General features: G+C 40.0%; 1 protein-coding gene across 3 annotated transcripts in view; it reads right to left on the bottom strand.

The window, feature by feature from the left end:
- Positions 1 to 988: 988 nt before the first annotated feature.
- Positions 989 to 24,037, bottom strand: part of med13l (mediator complex subunit 13L) — a 213,300-nt gene continuing 190,251 nt past the window's right edge. For all 3 annotated transcript variants that reach the window (XM_033043124.1, XM_033043126.1, XM_033043125.1), the window contains 13 exons: positions 20,955 to 21,178; positions 20,556 to 20,748; positions 19,270 to 19,735; positions 17,757 to 17,976; positions 17,320 to 17,508; positions 16,071 to 16,294; positions 14,938 to 15,080; positions 13,771 to 13,929; positions 13,463 to 13,630; positions 11,791 to 11,933; positions 4,449 to 4,622; positions 2,599 to 2,705; positions 989 to 2,498 (listed from right to left, as the gene is read on the bottom strand). In XM_033043124.1, coding sequence (XP_032899015.1) covers positions 2,366 to 2,498; positions 2,599 to 2,705; positions 4,449 to 4,622; positions 11,791 to 11,933; positions 13,463 to 13,630; positions 13,771 to 13,929; positions 14,938 to 15,080; positions 16,071 to 16,294; positions 17,320 to 17,508; positions 17,757 to 17,976; positions 19,270 to 19,735; positions 20,556 to 20,748; positions 20,955 to 21,178 — 2,543 coding nt within the window. In that variant the 3' untranslated portion in view covers positions 989 to 2,365. The remainder of the gene's footprint in view (positions 2,499 to 2,598; positions 2,706 to 4,448; positions 4,623 to 11,790; positions 11,934 to 13,462; positions 13,631 to 13,770; positions 13,930 to 14,937; positions 15,081 to 16,070; positions 16,295 to 17,319; positions 17,509 to 17,756; positions 17,977 to 19,269; positions 19,736 to 20,555; positions 20,749 to 20,954; positions 21,179 to 24,037) is intronic.

The following is a 24,037-nucleotide window of genomic DNA, read 5'->3' as shown; positions in this document are numbered from 1 at the left end:
GTACAGGAGCCTGAAGACTGCAACGTCCAGGTTCAGGAATAGCTGCTTCCCCACAACCATCAGGCTATTAAACTCAACTCAAACAAACCTCTGAACATTAATAGCCCATTATCTGTTTATTTGCACTTTATCTATTTATTTATTCATGTGTGTGTGTATATATATTTATACAATGATATATGGACACACTGATCTGTTCTGTATTCATGCCTACCATATTCTGTTGTGCTGAAGCAAAGCAAGAATTTCATTGTCCTATCTGGGACACATGACAATAAACTCTCTTGAATCTTGAATCTTGAAACATCCTCTCCACATCCACTGTTTTCCATTCAACAGAGTTCATGACAGCCACCTGATCAGAGAACTATCGCCTAATCAGAAGCTATAACATTTTACATGTCATATTCACTTTTTAGATGGGGAATATTATTTCTACGTTCACAACCCCAGTGAGTTTGCTGTGGAAACACACACATATTGCAAATTCCAACGTGTACACCACTTTCTGCAGTAATTTAGCATCTGACATTTTCTACAGAGAAGATACAAAATGTGAAGTTTCTAAAAAAAATGTAACATCCCTTTTAGTCATTCCACTAAAACCTAATGGAAACTGTAGCACGGTGTGTATGTTATAAATGAATAGAATGTACAAAGATAGATATTTCTGCCACTTGGCAACATATTCTCCTTCTAACTATTTTTTATTTTTACTTTCTTAAACCGTAATACTATTTTTGAAACGTTCAACGAAAATAAACATATTTGAATAGAAATTGCACATGGTTATCAGGAGAGAAATGATTTGTGTGACAAATTCCAATAGTATCCAGGAAAAGGAACCGACTTGAATGTAAAAGTCAAACCACTTTACTGATGTCTCCAGGCATAGTATTGTCTTCTAAAACAATATGACGTTTCCAATCTCGTTCAAGTTGTGCATTATTTCAAAGCTCATTACAAGGAAATGTACCCAGAGATTGTATTTCGATAATTTAATAATTTATTAATCTAAAAAAGTGTGTAAAAGTATAGCTCTCATCCACAAGATATATGAATGACATTAAAATGCCTGCAGTTTTATCAAACTCGCTTTTAGTGTATTTGTTTCAGCAATACAGAATTAAAATGAACTTCACTTATTTTATTTTATATAAAAGAAGCCCACAGCAAAATGCTCAGAAGAAAAAACTTCATATTGGCGTGAAATGTACAGCTTTTACATTTAAAAATGTTCTGAAATATACATACAAGCATGCTAGCAAACCCAGGTTGTCAGGAGACAGACGTTTTGTATGTCGTTTCTGAACCTTGAATGCTTTCTAACAGAAGAAAATGAAGATCTTCTGTAAATGGATTCTGTTGTTCAACTGGGGCTTGTATGCTCAAACTTTTAAAAATCCACAACTAAAATATGCATATCCACGGGAAATATACATACAACTTTCTCACATTGAAGTACATAATATAGGATTTTATCTATTGCCATTTATTTAATTTTTTTGCACAAAAACCTATAAATATTACTTCACCAGAATCTTTTAACTTAAAACTTAAATAAAATGACAGAGGCCTGAATTTGCACCTCCAAAAATATGAAGACGAGCATTTATCTTCATCAGTAAAGTCTTAGATAAAAATGGCCTTTAAATTGAAACACCCATTTTCATCTAGTCTGATGAATTCTGGGAGGGAGAATGACAATAAAATGGAAAAAATTACAAACTTCTACTTACAATTCTCACCAAGTTAACTTTTTGTACAATTTTACAATCTTGATTTTCCTCTTCAAAAGGCCTTGTGAAATTTTTCTGATTAAGAAAAAATAGTACTGCAATTTGTCAATTTTACACTATACACAATAGATACAAACTGTTCTGATATATCTGGTTTATATCTACAATACAAAGAAAGTCACCAAAGGTGACTCAAATGCACAATAAAATATCATTTACAAGCACTAGCTAGTTGATATTCCCCACTATATTTTCCCCGATTTCACAATACTGTGTTTTTAAGAATGTACAATTTATCATGAAAAATAAATTCTGTGTTGTAGCAATGATGACAAGTACAGTTTCAGAAGCTGTAACATAAAAATTCCCAAAAAGTTACTGATGTGGAAGAGCTTTATAATGTAGATCGTTGATGCAGCAGTACCCCAGAAAAGTGCTCTGCAAGTTAATGCTCACACATTGTAAAGAATTGGATGTGGAGTGAATTTAATTGTCTTGAAATGATACTTGCTGAAGTTTTGATATTTTCCCTTACACGATCTTCAGACCACTGATAAATAGCTGATGATGCACCATGTCCTTCATCAGGAAAGTGAGTGGGTCTGCGTATAACACAATTTATGGTTTCAAAGTAAATTCATAATGGCATTGTACATTTGAGTAAGCACCACAAAGTGGACAGGTAGACAGGACTGGCGATCTTGTGTGGCAGGGTTACAATTGAGCCATGATAAGGCATTATACTGTTCCAGCACAAACCTGAAAAAGTGAAACAGAAAAAAAAAAATAATCAGTATCCCCGCAATAGTAATCGAATGAAAAAGGTAACGGCAAATGGCAAGTAACAAAGTTGACAAACCTCAAAACATCTGAAGTTCTATTGGAATCCAGAGGGTGAGGATGAGTGTGCTTGCCAGGAAGTAGTTCATCAGATTGTGCCAGGGAGACATGGTGATGTAAAGAGGCCTATTGCAAAATATAAAAAGTAACATTTTTACAAAGTTAGCTCAATACCCAAATCCTTATGGGGGAAAATAAATGACCAACTTATTTCCAATAGATTTCGTGAGGTTCTAGACACTTCTTCCTTTGGTACTTTGGTACTTAATTTATAGCAAAACGTCCAAGCTGTTTCCTTATATCATAAAGCAAGCTATTTCAGTATTTAGTCCAGCAGCATATGTAAAAATTCCAAAAAGTCCAGTTATCAGATTCTCAACAACATTTTCTCTAAAACTACCAGAGGAGCATGTGCTGCCTCCCAAGAAATTTAACTGCATTTAAGTTTTGTGGTTGTTACATAGAAATCTGTCAGGTAATGTGTTGGAAGGAAGTGTAGATGCTGGCTTACACCAATGATTGGCACAAAATGCTGGAGTAACTCAGCGGGCCAGGCAACATCTCTGGATAGAAGAAATGGGTGCTGTTTTGGGTTGAGTCTGAAGAAGGGTCTCGACCCAAAGCGTCACCCATTCCTTCTATCAAGAGCTGCTGCCTGTCCCGCTGAGTTACTCCAGCACTTTGTGTCTGTCAGTCGATGCCTGGCACCATAAGTCAACATCAAATTAGTTATATAACACAAAGCAAAAGTTTCCAAGGAATATTAATAAATAAATCTTAAGAGTGAATCACCAATGAGAATATACGGTGCAAACATTGGTCAAAGAGGTCAACTTTAAGGAGCGTCTTTAAAGAGGAAAGTATAGAGAGGTAGAAAATAATTTACGAATTCCAGAGCTGACGGCCTTACCAGCTGGAAAGCGGAATCTTAAAGTGTTGCACAATTCAATGTGGACAATGATTGCACAGATAGAACTGGAAGAATACCAAATTCACATAATACTGTAGGGCTGGAGGAGATTACAGAGAATGAGGTGAAGGGGGGGGGGGGGGGGGGCAATTTAGGAATATGAAAACAAGGAGAGTTTTGAAGTAAATTTTTATTTAAATGGGTAACAATAAGCAGAGGAATGGATGACAAAGGGTGAGGAATGGAGGACACAGGGTGAGGAATGGAGGACAAAGGGTGAGGAATGGAGGACACAGGGTGAGGAATGGATGACAAAGGGTGAGGAATGGAGGACACAGGGTGAGGAATGGAGGACAAAGGGTGAGGAATGGAGGACACAGGGTGAGGAATGGAGGACACAGGGTTTCTGATGGGGACTGAATAACAAAGAACATTTCTACACATTAAATACTGAACAACCAATCTGATAATTTACCGACATTGGAGTGATCAGGAGAGGAGATGTAGTAGTGTTGGAAAGTGTGCATGGATGACACTTTTTCAAGTCATGTGCAGAGGGGCAATACTATAATGAGAACAATAGATTCTTGGGGGACACTATCGATGGCAGCTCCCCCCTCCCTTGTACACATGTCGACCCACCACTCGGGGAAAAAGCATTGTGGACAGTTGTGCCGAAGGCCCTGTTTCTCTGTACGACCGTGTACACAGTCAGAAATACTGTATATGCGTAGGACATATGATTGTAGACGCTGTGACCCTCTATCCAGCTGGCCATGGCAAGATGGAAGACTATGGAACTAAGCAAAACAGAGCATGTATATGTGGAAATGCCCCAGAGGGTTGACAACAGCTATTAATGCTCCAGCACTAGGAGGGCCTGCATTCGCTCGGGCTCCTATTTGTATGTTTACCCCACCCTATCAGTATGACAAATGGATTGATTAAATTAAACTTACCTTTAAAAACAAAGGGCATTGATTTTGAGCATGAGGGCAGGCTGACCAAAACCATTGAGGAAGATTCTCAGCTTTGGCAGTTGAAACAAAATAACCAAGAGCGAGTGGTTGCTGTAGTACATTTGCAACTTCCTCATGAACTTCAGTGGAGAGGAGTCGCTCACCACCCTGACCCTGGAACAAGACAGAATATACTAAACATCTGCAACTCCAAAATAACACTGATTACATTCGTTTTCTTTACTTCGTTATCACCGATTCCTAACAACTAGTAATTTCTGCAGAGGAAATGAAATGATATTGTTACTGTATGGGGACAAAATAATGTTCTCCAATTTATCATTTTACTGATAGTTTCCTGTCACCTGCCCCATTTTTGTTTGAAACATTATTGCTTAAGATTAATAATAAATCTGATACAGGGATTCATGCACACATTCATGGACCTTTTGTATTTTATAATTCTCTGGCCTGACACAAATTATGCAGCCAAGTTTGCAACTTTCTGACAGCAAGGCAAATTAATATTCAATGATGAATTCTTTCTGGACTTTCAAATGTCCAACAAGCCATTTTGGAGAAACTATTAACAATATTCTGAATAGACTACATGAAATGAATATCTTACAATTTCCTCTGTTCGAAGCACTCAATTTATTCCCTCTTTCCCCTTCACCGCTTCTTCCCTTTTCCCCGTATTCCTCTGCGGAGTCTAGGGTTGTGACAGAAGCAGTTCTTCCTGCCCAGTACATCACAGGGCAGCAAGAGTAGGGGCTGAGGATAGAGCAGTAGTACACAATGGCAGGTTATCTCAACTCAGTCAGTACTCCTTCTCCACATCACCAGGCCAGAGTGGACAATCAAGTTGTTGTAAGTTGGGAGAGGAGAATTCACCAGCGTAAAGGGAGTGTTGGTCAGGGACAACCATTGCCACACACTTGCTGCTGAATGTGGGAAGTCCATGATCCAATTGACACTGAACTGTGCAACAAAATGAGTTTGTTATTTATTATTTCCCCAGTTAGAATAGAATGCTATTTATTGTCATTCAAACCTAGGTTTGAACGAAATATCATTTCTACAGTTTTTTACATTACAAAACAATCCAAGACCCACACTTAACACAGTTTACATAAACATCCATCACAGTGAGTCTCCAACATCTCCTCACTGTGATGGAAGGCAAAGTCTTTATCTCTTCCCTTTGTTCCTTCTCCCGTGGTCCAGCAGTCCAACTGCAGTGTCGAGGCGAACTGGGGCTCCGATGTTAAAGCCCCCGGTGGGCGATGGTAAGTCCTGAGGCCGTTTAAGCCACGCCGGGCGATGTTAGGCCCCGGCTCCATGTCCTTTAAACCCGCGGTTCCAGCGGGAGAAGTCGCCGTTGCGGAGCTCGGAAAAGCGGTCTCCCACCAGGGACCTGCGAGCTCCCGATGTTCCCGTCCACCGGGTCTGCGGCCGGTGCCTCCGAACTACAAAGTCGGGTCGCAGCCGCACGCCACCACAGCTCTTCCCGCTCCGAAGTTGGCCAGCTCCGCGATGTCAGTTCCGCAGGCTCTGCAACTGGAGCCCTCAGGTTAGTCCCGGCCGGAGGTCGCGGCCGGCTCCACGATGTTAGGCCCAACGACATCCGAGACCCGACAGGGAGTAGTCCGGTCCCCGCACAGGGAAGAGATTTAAAACGGTTTCCCCCACAGCCCCCCACATATAAACAGCTAAAAAAAAAATAATAAAAACTAACTCAAGACATACATTTAACAAGACAGAAATAAAAAAAAGACAGACGACTGCTGCCGTTAGGCGCCGCCACTCCAACTGGGCCAACTACATCTAACAGAATCATTCCGTGCAGCCTAAAGGGCTTGTCCCACTTTCACAACCTAATTCACGACCTCTGCCGAGTTTGCCCTTGACTCATACTCGCAGCATGGTCGTCACAAGGTCGTAGGAGGTCGTAGGAAGGTTGTGATGCTAGTCGTAGGTACTCGTGGCATCAATTAGGCTGGGGCGTTTTTCTAGCCTGATGAAAAATGTCCACGAGTAAAAAAGGTTGTGAATTAGGTCGTGAAAGTGGGACAGGCCCTTAAGACCACCACAGCCCTCGAGCTCAATGTCAACACTAAACCTACACCCTTTCATGCAGTGGATTCCAAAATAATATCACTATCCTCTTGAATTTCTGATTACTTTCATTCAATGGCTACTGATGAGTGAGAGTTTCACAAGGTACATTATCAAAATGCTGCAATAGTGAACACTTCTTAAATGCTTAAAAAATCTTCTTCCTTAATTAACGAGAACAAAACCAGCTTTTCTAATCTGTCCACATAACTGGTTCCTCACATTCACCAGCGGTCCAATAAATCTCCACCTCCAAACGTCCACTTACTTTTTACATGTTGGGATCGTACCATTGAACAATGTTACAACTGGGGCCTAATGCACAATTTAAATAACATTTTTTACTGCGCGTCTCCACAGTTGTCGACTGTTTTTTGTTTTACCAAACATACCAACTTGTTCTGTTAACTTTCAAGATTAGTGTTTGTGAATTTCGAGGCTTTCCTGCAGCATTTAGATGAGTCGTGCCCACATATCTGGCCTGGAAGAACATATTCAAGTTGGATCCGAGGACTGGGTACTAAAATGTATGCTGGCACATGTGTAACGTGTTTTTAGAGTCTTGAATACACAGGTTGGAAAGCAAATTAACTACAGGCACTTTTTGAGGGTAGTTAGCATGGGTTACAGTGAAAGCCATTTCATTAAAATATATCTTACATATTCACAGATGTCCCCTATTTTACCATAGATTCCAACGTGGCCTCAAATCATCTAGTTCCATACCCCAAGCCCACTGCCAGTCACGTGCCATCAGGGGAGGTAAGGTTGGCACTGCCTACCCTGACTAAAATTATAAAATGGTAATTATTAAATAGAAATAGTAAAGGCATGGGAGAATTATGCCTACCTAAGAGATCGATCTCTTAGGTAGGCATAATTCTCCGTGCCTTTCATCCGCAGTACATGTAACACATGAAAGTGTGTGCAGCTCACGTGCCGTCGAAGCTGCTTCAAGCCATCAACGACAAGGGGAGCTGAAGGCAGCTGAAATTCTGCCTTTGCACCGTGGACTGTGTATTGCTCATGCTCAGCAGCCTACTGCGCATGCGCAGTGCAAGTTTCTTGGCGGGTTTTTCAAACATGGATTGTCCTTATCTTAAGAGAATCTTAAGAAACAAAGAGTGAAGAATTGAGTTTGTGTACAAATAATATGGAAAGTAATTTTCTTTGAGCTATATGTTTTTAAATACCGTATTTCCCGGCAATGAAGACGCTATTTTTTACACAAAAATAAGGCACGAAAATTTACCTGCGTCTTGGAGTCCGAAGGTTAGGTTGTTAGCCAAGAAAGAGCCAAGTCTATCCCTCATTGCTGGCAGCTGATGGGAAGCGGCAGCAAAAGGACAGCGCCGCTGGGGGGGGGGGGCTGTTCCTTTCACAGTGTGTAGGGAGTCTGGCCGGGGTAGAGTTGCGGGGAGGGCAGGAGCGTTGAGAAGGAGGGGGTCGGGGATCATGCCAGCAACTCACTTGCCGCGATACTTCCCTCCCCGGCTCTCCGCATTGTGGCCGGGGAGGGAAGTAGCTCGGGTGGCTGCGAGCAGCCGGCAGGACCGGACAGCGGAACCGGCTGCCACCTCAGCATCTTCTGCCGGCCCGCTCACCTCTGGCAGTGCTCTCCATCTGAAAACCTCTCACCTGCCGCTCGCCAGCCTCACTCATGTCAGCCGCTTCCCGCAAATCCTTAAATTCCGACAGCGCGATCAAGGGACCAATTGAGGTTACTCAGCTGTCGGAATTTAAGGATTTGCAGGAAGCTGCTGACACGAGCGAGGTCAGTGAGCAGCAGGTGAGTGATGTTCAGACAGAGAGCACTGCCAGAGGTGAGCGGGTTGTGACAGAAGCAGTTCTGTCACAATGCGGTGGCTCCGCGCGCAGAGCACCGCGGCAGCAGTGAGTGAGTTGCCAGCATGATCCCCGACCCCCTCCTTCTCAACGCTCCCGCCCCCCCCGTAACTTTACCCCTGGCCAGACTCCCCACACGCTGTGAAAGGAACTCTTCCCCCCAATTGGTCCCTTGAACTAGTATTGTCATTCAAAAAGGTCACAACTGATTCAACTTGTCCTGGTGTGCTCCCGTTTTCCCCACCATCTCTCCACCTGCCGTCACCCTCCACCCCCCACCCATTTAGTAATTCAGAATGAAGGAGATTTGGAAGCCTTGGGCAAATTGAATTGTTACTTTCTTTATTTTTATTTTTTTGAGCGTGACAAATTCTGTGTCCCACCAGCCATCTTTCAAAATTTAGCAACTCAAAATGGGGGTGCGTCTTCACTGCTAGGAAATACGGTACATTAAGAGATATGGCTTTTGAAGATTTTATAAAAGTTGACTGACAGCTTACAGAGAGGAGAGCAATCTGCGCATGCGCTGTTTAAGATTTTTTAAAGCCGACTGATTGCCTACCCTGAGTAATTACACACGGCACGTGCCTGCCCACTGGCATATCTCACAGCTATGTGTTGGGAAACATTCTATTGTTGACTTACTTTCATTTAACTGGGAACTAATAATAGTATGCTGGTACTTTATAAAAAATAATCCACCTCCTGAACAAAAATGTTAAGTTGTGTGAATTGGCAGAACAGTAAAAATGGTTAAAATGGCACGCGCTGTACTTTGATCGTATACTATTAGATGTTATACCATAGTACACTACTTACTTACAATTCAGTTTTGTTTAAACATTATACAGAGCTGAATGATAAATGTTGATTTCCAATGCTGAATGCTTTAAAGTCTGCATTGGAAACTGTGCATGTGACTAAAGAACGCATGGGAAATGTGTTTGAATTGGGTTTGAAAGGAAAAATGTGAAATTAGTTTAGTTTATTGTCACGTGTACCAAGGTATAGTGAAAAGATTTTACTGGGTGCTAAAATACAACACATGATTACAATTGAGCCCTTCAAAGTGAACAGATGCATGATAAAGGGAATAACATTTAGTGCAAAATAAAGCCAGTAAAATCTGATCAAAGATAGCCCCAGGGTCTCCAATGAGGTATATAGCAGTTCAGCGCTGCTCTCTAGTTGTGGTAGGATGGTTCAGTTGCCTGATAACAGCTGGGAAGAAACTGTCCCTGAATCTGGAGGTGTACGTTTTCCACACGACTACACCTTTTGCCCGTTTGGAGAGGGAGAAGAGGGAGTGGCCAGGGTGCGACTCTCTGTGAGTCAGTGATCTATCAGGAGTTCCAAACAACAGAATGGTGGATTAAATCGGTTTAGTGTATTTCCAATTTTATTGCAATATTTTAGACAAATAGGTTTAGATTCACTGAAGTTATTAATATAGATTTTAAACTATATGATCTGTTTTAATACCATCAAGCAAGCTGAATTTGTCTTTAAATAGCCAATTTGGATATAATCCCCTGAGTAGCAAGTTTCAGAGTGCAGATGGTTTGTGGTTAGTCTTTAGTGGAGGAATTAAAAGGAAATGTAACTTTAAATAAAAATTAATATTACTAAATTAGTAGCCTACTTATAAACAGTGGAATCATTGTAAAGTCGACTGTATTTGCTAGCTTGAACATCCAGCATTTTGTGGTCAGCGTGAAGCAACAGTGCTCACCTCGTGGAATGTTTCCACAAAAGATCAAGTAATCTGTGTGGCGTGCTTTTCCCCTTTCCCAACATCAGCAGCTGTCAGGCAACAGTCAGCCCTAGGGGGTTCAGCCAGCAATTACAGTCATGTAATCAAGTAGGCTGATCACATTTGAAGAATTTGCAAAAGCAACAAACCTGGAAGCCAGCACCACATTTAACTAACTTTTTGAAAACATTGCACAGGGCTAAAATTAAAGATTGAATTCAAGATTGAAAGAATGGACTGGATAGCACGCAACACAAGCCTTCCACTGTATTGAACAATTTCTAATCTTGTGATGTGGACTCGATAAGAAGACTTCTAAGATAGAACAGTTTAGTGTACAATTGAGTTCTTTGTAAATTATTGACTGACTCAAGCTTATAAAATTTGATCCCAGCATGACAAATTATGCATGCACAGAGAACGTGGTAGATCTGAAACCCCAAAATTGTTATTTGTTACAGCCCATTCTCTATTTAATTACCGATATTTAAGAGATATTCCCACGAACATCTACTCAGCTAGTTTGAAAGAAGCAGATAGACAGAGTGAAGAGCTATGTTACATCTTCTCCACTCAATAACCTCAACTTCTACACAAGGTTCACGTTTCCGTTTGCTCAGTAGATTCTCTTGATGTCCAGAAATCTAGCAATCTCAGGTTTGGGTAACTTTCATGACGGGCATCCATAGCACTAGAGGGTGGAAAATAATTCTATGCAAACATATTTCTCCTAATACCACTTCTAAATGTCTGATACTTGATCCATAAATTATATATTTATATAATGGTATATGGACACACTGATCTGTTCTGTATTCATGCCTACTATATTCTGTTGTGCTGAAGCAGAGCAAAAATGTCATTGTCCTATCTGGGACACATGACAATAAACTCTCTTCAATCTTGAATCTTGAATGTCTCTCAATCTAAATTATCTGCATCTTAAATCAGTGAGATGATTTCTCAAACCCTGATTCACCAAATGTAATTGATAAATCACTATTGTTTTTTTTGTTAATATCATTGTTTGTACTCTTACGGTCAGAACTGGCACAAGATCAGAAACCCCACTGATTTCAATTTGTTTTTTAGCACAAGGAAGCATAATATTTAAAAATCTATTTTGCTGAAATTTAAATGCAATTTTGGCGCTTTTAGTGACTTTGCTTGGTTCTGTTTTTAAAAATAGTTTTCTTTGATTTTAATATTTTAAATGTCTCTGAATGAAGTCATTCACAACTTTCACAACCAGAAGTTCTATTCCCAGTTTTGGTAGCCATCAGGAGTGTTTCTGCATTTGCCAACTGTGGTCTACCCTCTGTCCGATGACCTCGGAGTTGAAGGTGGACAGCAAGATAATCCCCTGCATTTGGTTGACGTAAGTCAGAAGGATGCTAGGTACAGGTAATGATTGCCAGTGGTAGTCCGGGTACATCAAGATCCAGCCCGCTCCTTTTTGCCATTCTCACACTAAAATGAACAGCTGTACATATTCTCACACGGCCATGCACTATTTCCTCCTGTCCCAATCATTCAATCTATCAAATTTGCAAATCAATTATAAATGGGTTAATATTTCTCCCTCCGACCTAAAATATTGCTTGGAGTTTGAAATCGCCATCTTACCCTGCCAGCTTCGCTGCTGTGCTGAAACTGTGAGCTTGCACCCGTTGGTGAATCAGGAGAGGTGAGATTACCAGTTATTAGAATCCTGATGTCATTATCAAAGTCTTCAGCAAAAATATCCTCGTCCAAAATTCCAATACCATCTGTTCGTGCAAAAACAAAAGTTTCGATACAAACATTTAGTGTAAATATAGAAAAGTCATGAAATCAATTATTCTCAACGTGACTGCTGTACAATCAACTTTTTCAAGGAAGTTTCCTTTTGTTTTAAGATATTTCATGCAATCGTGCACCGTTAAATTAACCTTCAAAGCGTGGTTAGGTTTAATCCCAAATTCCTACTTTATACTCTTACTCACAAACATCCAGCCTACTATTTCTTTAATTTTCTAATAGAATCAACTTCTGCAAACTTCTCATAAACTTCCAGATCATATGCCCTTTCTCACGGATTGTTGCCAACTATTGAAGTAAGCAATCACTGGTTAGTCATTATAGAAACAATGAACTGCAGATGTAGGTTTACAAAAAAACCACAATGTGTTGAAGTAACTCAGCAGTCGGGCAGCATGACTGGAATACATGGATAGGTGTTCTATGTTCTCCAGAGATGCTGCCTGGCCTGTTACTCCAGCACTATGTATTTTTTACTGGTTAATCATTCATTTGCTAGAAGAGAAATGGGAAAGGCTGACAGATCTTGAAATTTTGATAGCAACTCAGAGTTCAACGTTCAATATTCCAACACAAAAACTATCTTGAAATTGTCTGAAGAAGGAACTCGACCCAAAACGTCACCCATTCCATCTCTCCAGAGAAGCTGCCTGTCCCGCTGAGTTACTCCAGCTTTTTGTGTCTATCTTGAATTTCCTGAACTTTTGTAAGCCTTGGTAAACCTTTCCAGCATCTTAAGAATATTTTTCTGAAGTGAGACTGAACCAGAGAATCATCAAGATCTAGAGTTATTTCTGATTTTATATTCAATTGCTCAGTTTATAAACCCCTTCGCTCCCAGAGTTTGGTACAGAATACACTGGTATTTCACTTATATGGTACAGAATACACTGGTATTTCACTCATATGGTACAGAATACACTGGTATTTCACTTATATGGTACAGAATACACTGGTATTTCACTCATATGGTACAGAATACACTGGTATTTCACTTAACACGTCCAGAAATAATTGAATTGAATCAGTTCTAACGAGGGGTCATTATGAACTGTACACACAATGGTCAACAGCAATGAGGTCATGTGCTCGAATTAACTGAGCAAACACAAACAGCATGGCCATGTTTACCAAACTGTCTGGACACATTTGGCAAGCTCGTATTCTGTTAACATTTGACTTTTTCTTTCTGTTTTAACAAACATGCCCCAGAGGACAGTAGCAGTATCATTATAGATCAGCACTAAAGAGGGTACTAGTGTATTTCTCGACAGTACCTAAGTGGTGTCTAAAGAATAGAAATCCACCAACGCCATGCAGAGAAGACAATTCTTACCAATTCATTAAGGAGCACCTCCAAACACAGCGTTTCTCACCCCCTCATGCCATTAAAAGTAGTCAATTATTGCTTCAGTTTCTGAATCCAAGCATGGTGATTGTGCTGACGAATTGGAGTGCTCTTGAACTGTAAAAACAATAACCGTCATTAATTGCTCACCTTGATTACCAAGACCTTCCAGAGCTTCAGTATTGGCAACAACTGTAGCGGCGGATGTTGGGAAAACCAGAATGTGAGTACAGGATGCATCTTGTGGGGTGTTTAGCTGAGATGTTTGCAAGTTGAGAGCTGTGCCACGCCCAAATACAGAACCCATTGTGACAGCATCTTAAAGAAATCCAGAAAAAAATAACTGTCAGTTAAATTTTAACATGGAGATACAAATTATGGAATTGAAGTGAAACTAAATAAATACACATTCCTGAAATATGAAATTGAATTAGAAATGGATTGAAACAAATCCATACCTGGCATAACAACAAACGAGCCCTGTGGTTCCAGGGCAACCAAGCAGGCACTGAGAATAGTGGGCGAGTCTGCTGCAGATATACCACACATTGTGCACGTCTCCTTCAACTGTTTACTGGTAGATTGTAGTGAACGCCGCCCAATGAGGATACTCCAGTCTGAAAAAAACACGCTCATTTAGTTCACAAATAGGGGAACTCAAAGTCTGCATTTTTCAAATAAAAAAATCAAATTGGGCATCGTGCTAATTATATGTTGGTTCAATACAGTGAACTATTCTTATAATTCCATGCAGTATATCAAAGAATGTTACCTTTAATATGCCCATAAATGAAAATCTGGAGCAGGTTTTCCTGCAGATAACAATAAAACCAGTGGAGAGAAGGAATGGGTGTGTTTCAGGGCACAAAACATCACCCATTCCTTCTCTCCAGGGATGCTGCCTGGCCGGCTGAGTTACTCCAGCATTTGTTGCCTATCTTCGGTGTAAACCAGCATCTGCAGTTCCTTCCTACACAATAAAATGAACCACTTGGTATCATGTAGCTGTGATTTCCCGATACATCAAGATATTGACTCTGTACTAACAACCCCAATCTGAAACATCAACTGAAATGTACGCTAGTCTTTACGTGAGAAAAAATCGTTCTTTTCAAATGTTCACGTACACCATTTCATGAACTAGTTATGTATTGCTGAGTCTCTGCATGTCTGCTTTCTTTCACCTTCTATGAATTTACTCTTGTATCAGCATATTTTTGAACAGTGTGGTTAACATCTGGTAACTTGCAGGGGTATCACAGCACCTGAGGTTGGGTTGCTTTTCTTCCTTTCCCAACTAGTTATTCGCAGAGATTTGATAAATTATATTATAATTCATTTTTTTAAAGAAAACTTCTCAAAATCCAATTGTACGGTTCAGCAATGGCAACATATTTAACAATGATTCAGATAGTGTCAGATATTTGAATAAATGGCAATATTCCACTTAACATATGGTAAAGAAAAGGAATAGATTACTGCACTGAGGTTATGAAACAAGCACTTTGAAAAATATGTTCGTCACGTAACTGCTTCAAGAAATAAAAATGAATGAAAATTCGGAATATTTCAAAATGTTACAGAACTTCTATATACATTGCACTTGTTAAATCAAAGTAGTCAACCTTTGAGTTCTCCATGACCCACTCGTCCAAGTGTTCCCATTACAATTCTCCATGGCACGGATGTCATCTGCATTATTCCAACACACCATTCCCACAGCTTCTGCAAACCAATTTTGCGAGCAGGCACTTTACTTCTCCTTGACCTAGAAAACATCATGCTCTTAATGGTTCAACAATCCATGTTACACTTTACAGCTCTTAGGCAAGTAAAGATGCTTCCTGCATCTTGTTCTATGCTGCAAATCGAGGAAACCTTGAAATATGTTTTGCATAAACTTGCCTTAACTCACATCACTTAATATTCAAAGTGAATCCATCATAGTATTATTTTTTAAACTCATCAATTGCATAATTGCAGTAATTACAAGTTATCATACACTTTCACAGTTTGTCTATTAATACATATCGGCAAAGCTCAAACAGCCCAGCAATTTCCACCAATCCTATCAGGAATAAAATTTGACAGGGCTTTCTCCTTTTTGAGCAGCATTTAACTGAAATAAAACTTACAAAAGCCATCCCTTTTTTTGCCAAATTGTACATTTTCAAACATACAAGCAGCTAAGTTATCGATAGGTTTACAGACCATTTTTTGTAGGCTGCAGGTATATAAATGTTTAAATAGCAGAATGTTTATTGCATTCAAGGAAAAATGGGTGTCATCTCTCGCTACTATAGAACAATATTTAGATGTAGAATTTAGATTAGTTAGATTGGTATCATGATTGTGCCAAACATGGTGGACTAAAGAACCTGTTCCTGTGGTTATGAAGATTACTTCAAAACGTTGCTATTTTATCAAGACAATTTAAAGAGAAAAGGCACCAAAGATACACAAAATGCTGAAGCAACTCAGCGGGACAGGCAGCATCTCTGGAGGGAAGGAATGGGTGAGGTTTCGGGTCGAGTCCAAATAAATGTCTCAATCCAAAATGCCACCCATTCCTACTCTCCAGAGATGCTGCCTGTCCCGCTGAGTCACTGCAGTATTTTGTGTCTGTCTTCGGTGTAAACTAACATCTGCAGTTCCTTGCTACACAGGCAGTTCTACAGGTCATTGTAGTTAATGTTACCTTCAACCCACTTTAAATATGATTGCCAAAACAAACATTATTTTGAGTTTATATTCTTACCTGTTGGGTACATCAATGTTCAAGATGCAAGTCTCCAGTAATTCACCGTGGAGGTCTGTACAGGACGCCAGTAGCCACCTCTGATCATGCGATAAACAATATCCCACAAAAAGCACGTTGTACTTTTGGCTTGCCTCGCCAAATGTCTCACCTAGCTCTGTTTGTTTATCCTTAATTGGTGCCAAGATATAAGGAGGCGAGTACACTTGGATAGGATGGGGGCGCTGGAAGTGGAAAAAGAAGTTTACAATTTGATATGAGAAAAACTCCTCTAGAAACAAAATAAGAAATGTGATTAGATTCTTCCCCTTATTAATAAACGCTAAATAAATACGTCACTTCATTATGGGCACTTAAATCAACGTTGGACGTGAAAATGTAGCAATCTGATTAACCATTCCCTTGTGCTACATGGAATCAAAGCAATTAAATCAATAATGGATTAGAGTGTATTAGTCTGGATTAGAGAGTATTAGCTATAATGAGAGGGTGGGCATACTTGATTATTTTCTCTGGAACATCAGAATTTGAGGAGAAATCTGCTCGAAGTATAAACAATTATGAAAGGCAAAGATAGCGTAGACAGTTAATCCCCGGGGGGGGTTGGGGCTGGATGCCAAAGACTGGCGGCCGTAGCTTTAAGACGAGAGGGGAAATGTTTAAAGATGTGTGTGAGGCAAGTGGTGGGTGCCTGGAACGCTCTGCCAGGGTGGGGGTGGCGGTAGATACAATAATGGTGTTTAAGAGGCTTTCAGATAGGCAAATGGATATGCCAGGAATGGAGGGCTATGGGTTACGTACAGGCAAAGGAGATTAGCTTATCTTGGCGTCAAGTTCAACACAGACATTGGGGAAAAAGGGCCTGTTCCTGTACTGTCAATGTATTCTTAAGACAATTGCAAATACTGAACATTTTATAACAATATATATTTTAAAGAAACAGGCAAGGATGGGAAGTACATTTTTTTTTACATACCTTATTTTACAACAGATATTTATGAATGAAACAAAGAGACAAAGGAGAACATAATGACCTAAGTTTAGGTGCAAAATGCAAGCAAGCACTGAAGGCAAGTAAAAAGTGAAATTCCAAAGCTAGTTATAAGATTAGAACAAAAGTAAACATTCTTAGAAATAATATTTCTTAGAAAGAATATTTAACTTGCATCGAATGCATCGCAAGATTATTGATGTGCAAAACGTAGTGCAAACCAAAAATTACCAATGGAAATTACAAACTAATACGCACCTCTGGATGCTTAAGGGTCATTTCTATTGTGGAAGCAGGACCAAAGCCAGTTAGTGATTTAATGTGGATCTGTGTGGGAAGTGGCCGTCTACATTGAGTGTAAACTGAAAATGCCAGTGATTTTAAGTGCTGTATATAGAAACTGTGATCATCTTTCACTGGTTGTAGTAGATACTGGCAAGGCACAATCTGAAACAAAACAAAAGTTTCAGCTTTCTATGCATTGCATTGTGAGGCAACAGCTTCATTCCAACTTCTCTTTAAGCAGATGCATGTCTAATTGCTGAAGCACAGCTCAAATTACATTAAAGAAAATCCCAGAGAAAGATTAGTCTTCACTGTGTTCCACACTAATGTAAAACCACGTTTAGAATAAAATTGAGCTGTAAAAGAACACTCAATTTACTGCATTAAAATATGATTTAATTTTGAATTACCCGGACAGTGAATGCATTCCTCATATGCTCTGGCAGATTATCCAGCATCTCCATGTAGCACCGTAACAGACCTAGCAACGATCCACTTGTAAAAGATGTCTCTTCATCGGAGGAATATGTGAAAGGATCAACAAGATAGATGACGACAGCTGGTGGATATGCATTGCTGTCAGCCGACTCTGGTTCAGTGGGAATTCCTATCCGTTCTCTTTCTGTAGTACTGCAACATTGAAACATATGGGCGTGAAATAAGAAAACACTGCTCAACTAATTTACGACCATCCTTTCCCCCCCCTCCCCACCCCCTCAGGAATAAAATGCACACTTCAGATGAAACATTTCTGCTATCAGTATTTATCTCAGAACACAGCCATACCTATGGAGCAGATAAAACTTTCACTTTATTAATTGGCCCTGTTTTGTTCTGTTCTCATCCTTCTCCATCTTTCCAATTGGTAAGGTTTCAATGACTATCTTAGCCTGTTTTACACTGGATGTGGCATCTGATAACATGCTTAAGGATTAATGAAGGCCATCATTATGCATTTTGTAATCAATTTCACGCTGTGCAATTACTTTAAGTGTTTCTAATAGTCTGATAGGTAATTGCTATCAATTTTCCGAGTTCATTTTGAATTTGTGAATTTAGCCATTTATCGCAAATGAATGCTCCAGTAATTTCATGTCATATTTACTTCAGAAAAACAGATCAATTAAGGCCCATAGTTCCAAATCCATAGCTCCATGAAAGTGGTAGCACTAGATAGTGTGGTAAAGGTGTGTTATGCTTGCTTCACTGTTCGGGGCATTGTGAATAAGAGTCAGGAAGTCATGGTGCCACTTTATGGGACTTTAGTTAGACCAAATTTAGAGTATTGCTTGCAGTTCTGTTTGCCCTATTACAGGAATGTTGTCCAGCCTTTGGAAAGGGTTTGGCAGAACACTGCCTAGATTAGAGTATTAACCACAAGGGGAGGTTGGAACTCTTGAATTATTTTTCCTGGTATGCCGGAGGTTTTGGGGGAGACGGGATTGAAGTATATAAAGTTATTACTGGCATAGACAGGGTAGACAGTCAAAACCTTTTCCCCCAGGATTGAAATGTCGAAGGCAAAAGGCCACAGCTTTCAGGTGAGAGGGGCAAAGTTTGATGTGCAAGGTGTTTTTTTAATTAAGGATGGTTCGGGGGCCTGAAACACGCTACGAGAGGCGGTGGAGGAGGCTGATACAGGCGTTCGATAGGCACGTGGATTTGCAGAGAATAGCATGATATGCTTCAGGAGCAGATTTGTTTATCTTGACATCAGTTTTGGCACAGACATTCTGGGCCGAAGGGCCTGTTCAGGCACTGTACTGTTCTCCGTTCTATTGTTCACAGTGCTTCAACTACAACAATCACAGTTTTAACATATTATGTAAAGTGAATACAACAATTCCCATCCCAACTTTAAATCACAAAATCGATCATAATTAACTATAACCATTCTTAATGATCATCTTACTTGATACCCACCTCTCTTGCACTTCCTGCTGCTGTGCTGAAGTCTGGACATCCAAATCTCCACTTACACTGGGCGTACTCCCTTGAGGTCTCTCCGCACTGGTGCCCGAGCTCCCACTCGGAAGTGAAGCAGATCCAACAGTCCCACTAAATCCTGCAGTGGATGAGGTTGTTCCTGTCTGATGCAAAACTGGGGTAGTGGTTGTGGTGGTGGTGGTGGTGGAGGTAGAAGTGCAGCAGGTCCCTGTTGACCCACTTCCTACACCAGAGTTGCCAGTTGTTGCAGTGTTACTGCCAGTGCTGATTGTGGAAGTAACTGTCGTACCAGTTGTTGCCGGTGCAGAAGTACCCCCAGTTCCTGATGATGGTCCACCAGCTCCAGGTGTTGCCTGTCCTTGGGTACCAGAAGATGCTGTTGGCTGGTGTTTTGGTGGAATCAGCAAGCTGTTATCCAGCTGAAGTGTAGCCAGGTAAGGTGCTAGACATTGGGGAGTAAACAGAAGATTTTATTAATGAATCTCAAGAATTGGGGCAGCACAGCGGCTATTGCCCTACTGCGCCAGAGACCCGGGTTTGATCCTGACTATGGGTGCTTGACTGTACAGAGTTTGTACGTTGTGCCAGTGACCTGCGCGAGTCTTCTCGCAATTCTTCGGTTTCCTCCCACACTCCAAAAACTAAACAGTCTGTGGGTTAATTGGCTTGGTCTAATGTGCAATTGTGGGGGGGGGGGGGGGGGGGGTGCGTGTGTGTGCGTGTGTGTGCGTGTGCGTGTGTGTGTGTGTTAGTGTAATGCCCCTGTCCCACTTAGGCAACCTGAACGGAAACCTCTGGAGACTTTGCGCCCCACCCAAGGTTTCCGTGCGGTTCCCAGAGGTTTTTGTCAGTCTCCCTACCTGCTTCCACTACCTGCAACCTCCGGGAACCGCATGGAAACCTTGGGTGGGGCGCAAAGTCTCCAGAGGTTTCCGGGGCTCGCTGGTCGGTGCGGAATCAGTGGGTCGAAGGGCCTGTGTCTGCGCAGCATCTCTATACTAAACTAAATTGGTTTACAGTAATTAAAAGTACTTGTATCACTAAATAAATGCATACCAACTGTGGATTTTAAACATTAGCATGTGGCTTTAAAAACACTTCAAAACTTATTGAATAGCTTCAGCATAATAGTAATTTAATCTTCCATAGTAAAAATGTAAATGAAATCAATGAATTGTAAATACTGAAGTTGGCATTCTTTGATTGAGGAATGTGCCGATTAGCCTCTTCAGAATGCATGAACATTCATTTCACATACTTACCCAAATGGTGACGACAAACTTGAGCGTAGAGCTTTAACTTGGCCAGATTGTCACTCTCATCATTCATCCAAGCTTGAGAGAACCAATCATCCACAGATTCATCTGCCAGCTTTTTTGCAGAACTCTGGCCAACCCGCATGATTCCATCTCTCAATACTTTGCAGATAGGTCTATGCTCACCAAGTCTGCAGGTCTGTCAAAATAAATTGCGTAGAAGACAATCAGCAAATGTTGCGAATATTTTGATCAAACGGTAGTAAGAAAATGAAAATTGCTGTGATTCCTAGATTTGCTTGAAGATACAATTATACATGACAAGAATTAGTTTAACAAGAATTAAACTTGCAATTTGAAGACTTATTGTGTGCACATTTGATGCAGTTAAACATTTATTCTGACCTCATATACTGCACTAAGATCCCTGAAGAAATTTTTGGCTCCAGTGAGCAAGGCCTCATTTTCTGGGCAAACCACAATGTAGGCTACGTCACGTTGAGAACCATATGGTTCCAGAAGCAGCTTCTCCCAAAAGGGCAGTGCAAACGGGGAGATCATCAGGAAGTCTTTATCATAGCCCAGCAGCAGTGTGGGGATAGGAAGTGGCTCTGGCGACTCTTCTGCACCTAAACAAAAGATTGCACCACATATTAATCTTTTGAGATAAGACAAGATAGGTATAAATACAAACATTTTCATACTCCTGGACTTTGTGCATTGGAAGTAATATAGAATCACCAAACAGAACTTTTACCTAATTCTGATACATTATTAAACCTTTCACTTGATGATTTGGAAATGTACATTACAAAAACCAATGTACCTCTTCAGTAACCTGTAAAGATGTAAACTGCCTATAGCTGCCATTTCTACAGGCTGCACAATTTCTTAACTTTTAATCTACTTTGTATACAAACTCCACCATCCATATTACAGAATAATGCAAAGAATCGAGCCATCCGCATCAACTGATTTCTGAACCACCTAAGTCTGCCTATTTTTCTATGCTCTCAAATGTATTTGACTTCGCCCATTCCATTTACCTCAATTAACTCCAGCAGCAAGACTTTACACTCAATCACTTTCCAAGTCTACAAACTATTTAATCTTTTATTTACAATGATCTCTCAGTTCTGGCATTACCCTTGTAATCCCATTGGCATTGTGCTGCTGTATCCCATATTATTGCATGGAAATCAGTCCCAAACCACATGGTTTGCATGCAGCATACAACTCTAACAAAACAGGGCCAATTATGAATTCCTGTTATGCTGCTAATGGTGGTGTTTAAAAAAAAATAAGAGTTATGCCTATACATAGTCCTCCTCTATTCTTGAACCACATTTTATTTTTTGTATACGATTTATCCCATTTTCCTCCAATTTATTTTCTCACATTTATGCTCAAGTTCTTTGTCACCTGCCTCTGCTTTTTAAAGTATTCCTGAATTCTTCCAAAACACTAGACTCTTAGTTTGAAAATTGACAAGGTTCTTATTTCCATATCCAAATCTTTCACACATTTAACACATATTTTAGCACTGATGCAGGTGGAATGCAGCATCTTGCTTCTTTAAACTAAATAATTATCCTTCTACCCTTATTCATTTTCAAATGAAATTTATATTCATTCATCAATTTTACCTTAATTGTAAATGCATCAATTTCTGCCATCAACTTGCATGTTATCTTATTGAAAGATTATTGAAAAACATGCATTAAAAAAAACTATGGCAATATTTTTTTAGTCTTCATCAAAGAAAGCCTTTAAGAAACTGCATTTCTTTTTCGCATGAGTATGCGTTAGCTTCAACATTTTAGTATTGAATTCGGTAATTCAGACCATCCTAACTAGACAATGGTTCCCCAGGTTATTTTTTTGCAGGTAGGTGCATACTATCTGGACCTGGGAATTTATCCTCAATTTTCATAATTGGCTAATGTTCATAGTAGCTACCCAAAACTTCTGCCATATCTGTGAAATCATCTCAAGTTAATCCTAGGATAATGCAGAGATACAGATGGACCAGCTAGTTCATATCCACAGATTACTAGAAGTAGCAGGACAGGTAAGGTAAAGCGATTGAGGGACAAGGGATACTTGCTTTTGTCACCAGTTTAGTTTTTGTTTATTTTCAAAGATACAGCGCAGAAACAGGCCCTTTGGCCCACCGTGTCCGCACCGACCATTGATCCCCGCACATTAATGCTATCCTATACACTAGGAACAATTTACATTTATGCCAAGCCAATTAACCTACAAACCTGCACATCTTTGGAATGTGGGAGGAAACTGATGATCTCGGAAAAAACCCACGTTGTCATGGGGAGAACGTACAAACTCCGTACAGACAGCACCCGTGCTCGGGATCGAACCCGAGTCTCTGGCGCTGTAAGGCTACAACTCTACCGCTGCGCCAACATGCCGCCCAATCTTATTTTAAAACTACAAAATACTAAGAGCAAAGCTAGATTGTACAGTTCAGCTCACCATTGTAGTGATAGAGTGTTATAGCACTATAAAGAGCCCAGCGGAAATTTGCAGGGGCTGAAGTACATTTGTTACGAAGAGAGGTGGGCTTAGACAAAGTTATTTTCTTTCAAACCAGGGGAGAATAAAGTAAAAGTAAATTGAGGTGTCTAAATCCCAGAGGGGGAGAGAGAGAGAAAACAAAAAAACATTCAATTTTAGCAAGAAATATAAACAATATTTGTTAAAGTTTAAGATGGAGAAATCGTTTTGCCTGCAGTAGTGCAGTTTTAACTCTACCTGAAAGAACAATGAAACAAAATCTTTCCTCATTTGAAGGAGAACTGCAAGGTGGCTTTAGCTTAAATATCTTTCTTTGATGGCATGGACACATCAGGGCAAATAAATCCACAGCAAGTTATGAGATTATGTTATCCATTTGTGACTATTCCTTTCATGTATCTATGCAATATTTTAATATTTCATTTCATACGCCTCAATTATTTTGACTATAAATTCTGTCCTTCTGATGATTTTTCTCGAAAGGATCAGCTTACTAATTTATAGTATTTATAGTATTTAGTGTGCAATTTCCTTTGAAAAGATTTATCCTTTCATACATTTCTCATTTAAGATTCAAGATTTCCACTCGAAACTGAAACGTCACGTCTTCATGTCCTCCAGTGATGTTACCTTACTGGTTGAGTTACTCCAGCGCTTTGTGTCTCATTTCCTCAATCATCTTGTCAAATACATTACGTTTGTCTCTATCATAATGACTTATTTGATCTCAACATTGACCTACTTTCTTTATCATCAATTCAAAAAATGTTCTAATACTCATCTCTTTATGTTCTGGTTCATTACCCATTAGTATTTCCACCTTTTTTGCCTTTTGTTTACTTTGTTATCAGTTGAGAAAAATGGTGTACAATATATAAAAGCTGTCCCCCCCCCTTTCCTTTTGCGGTGGGATAGAGCAAAAGGAGATGAAATCGGCAATGATTACTCAATAC

The sequence above is a fragment of the Amblyraja radiata genome, chromosome 25 (genome assembly GCF_010909765.2).
Source record: "Amblyraja radiata isolate CabotCenter1 chromosome 25, sAmbRad1.1.pri, whole genome shotgun sequence".
In the NCBI taxonomy this organism is placed as follows: Eukaryota; Metazoa; Chordata; class Chondrichthyes; order Rajiformes; family Rajidae; genus Amblyraja; species Amblyraja radiata.
This window is presented reverse-complemented; position numbering and strand designations above follow the sequence as displayed.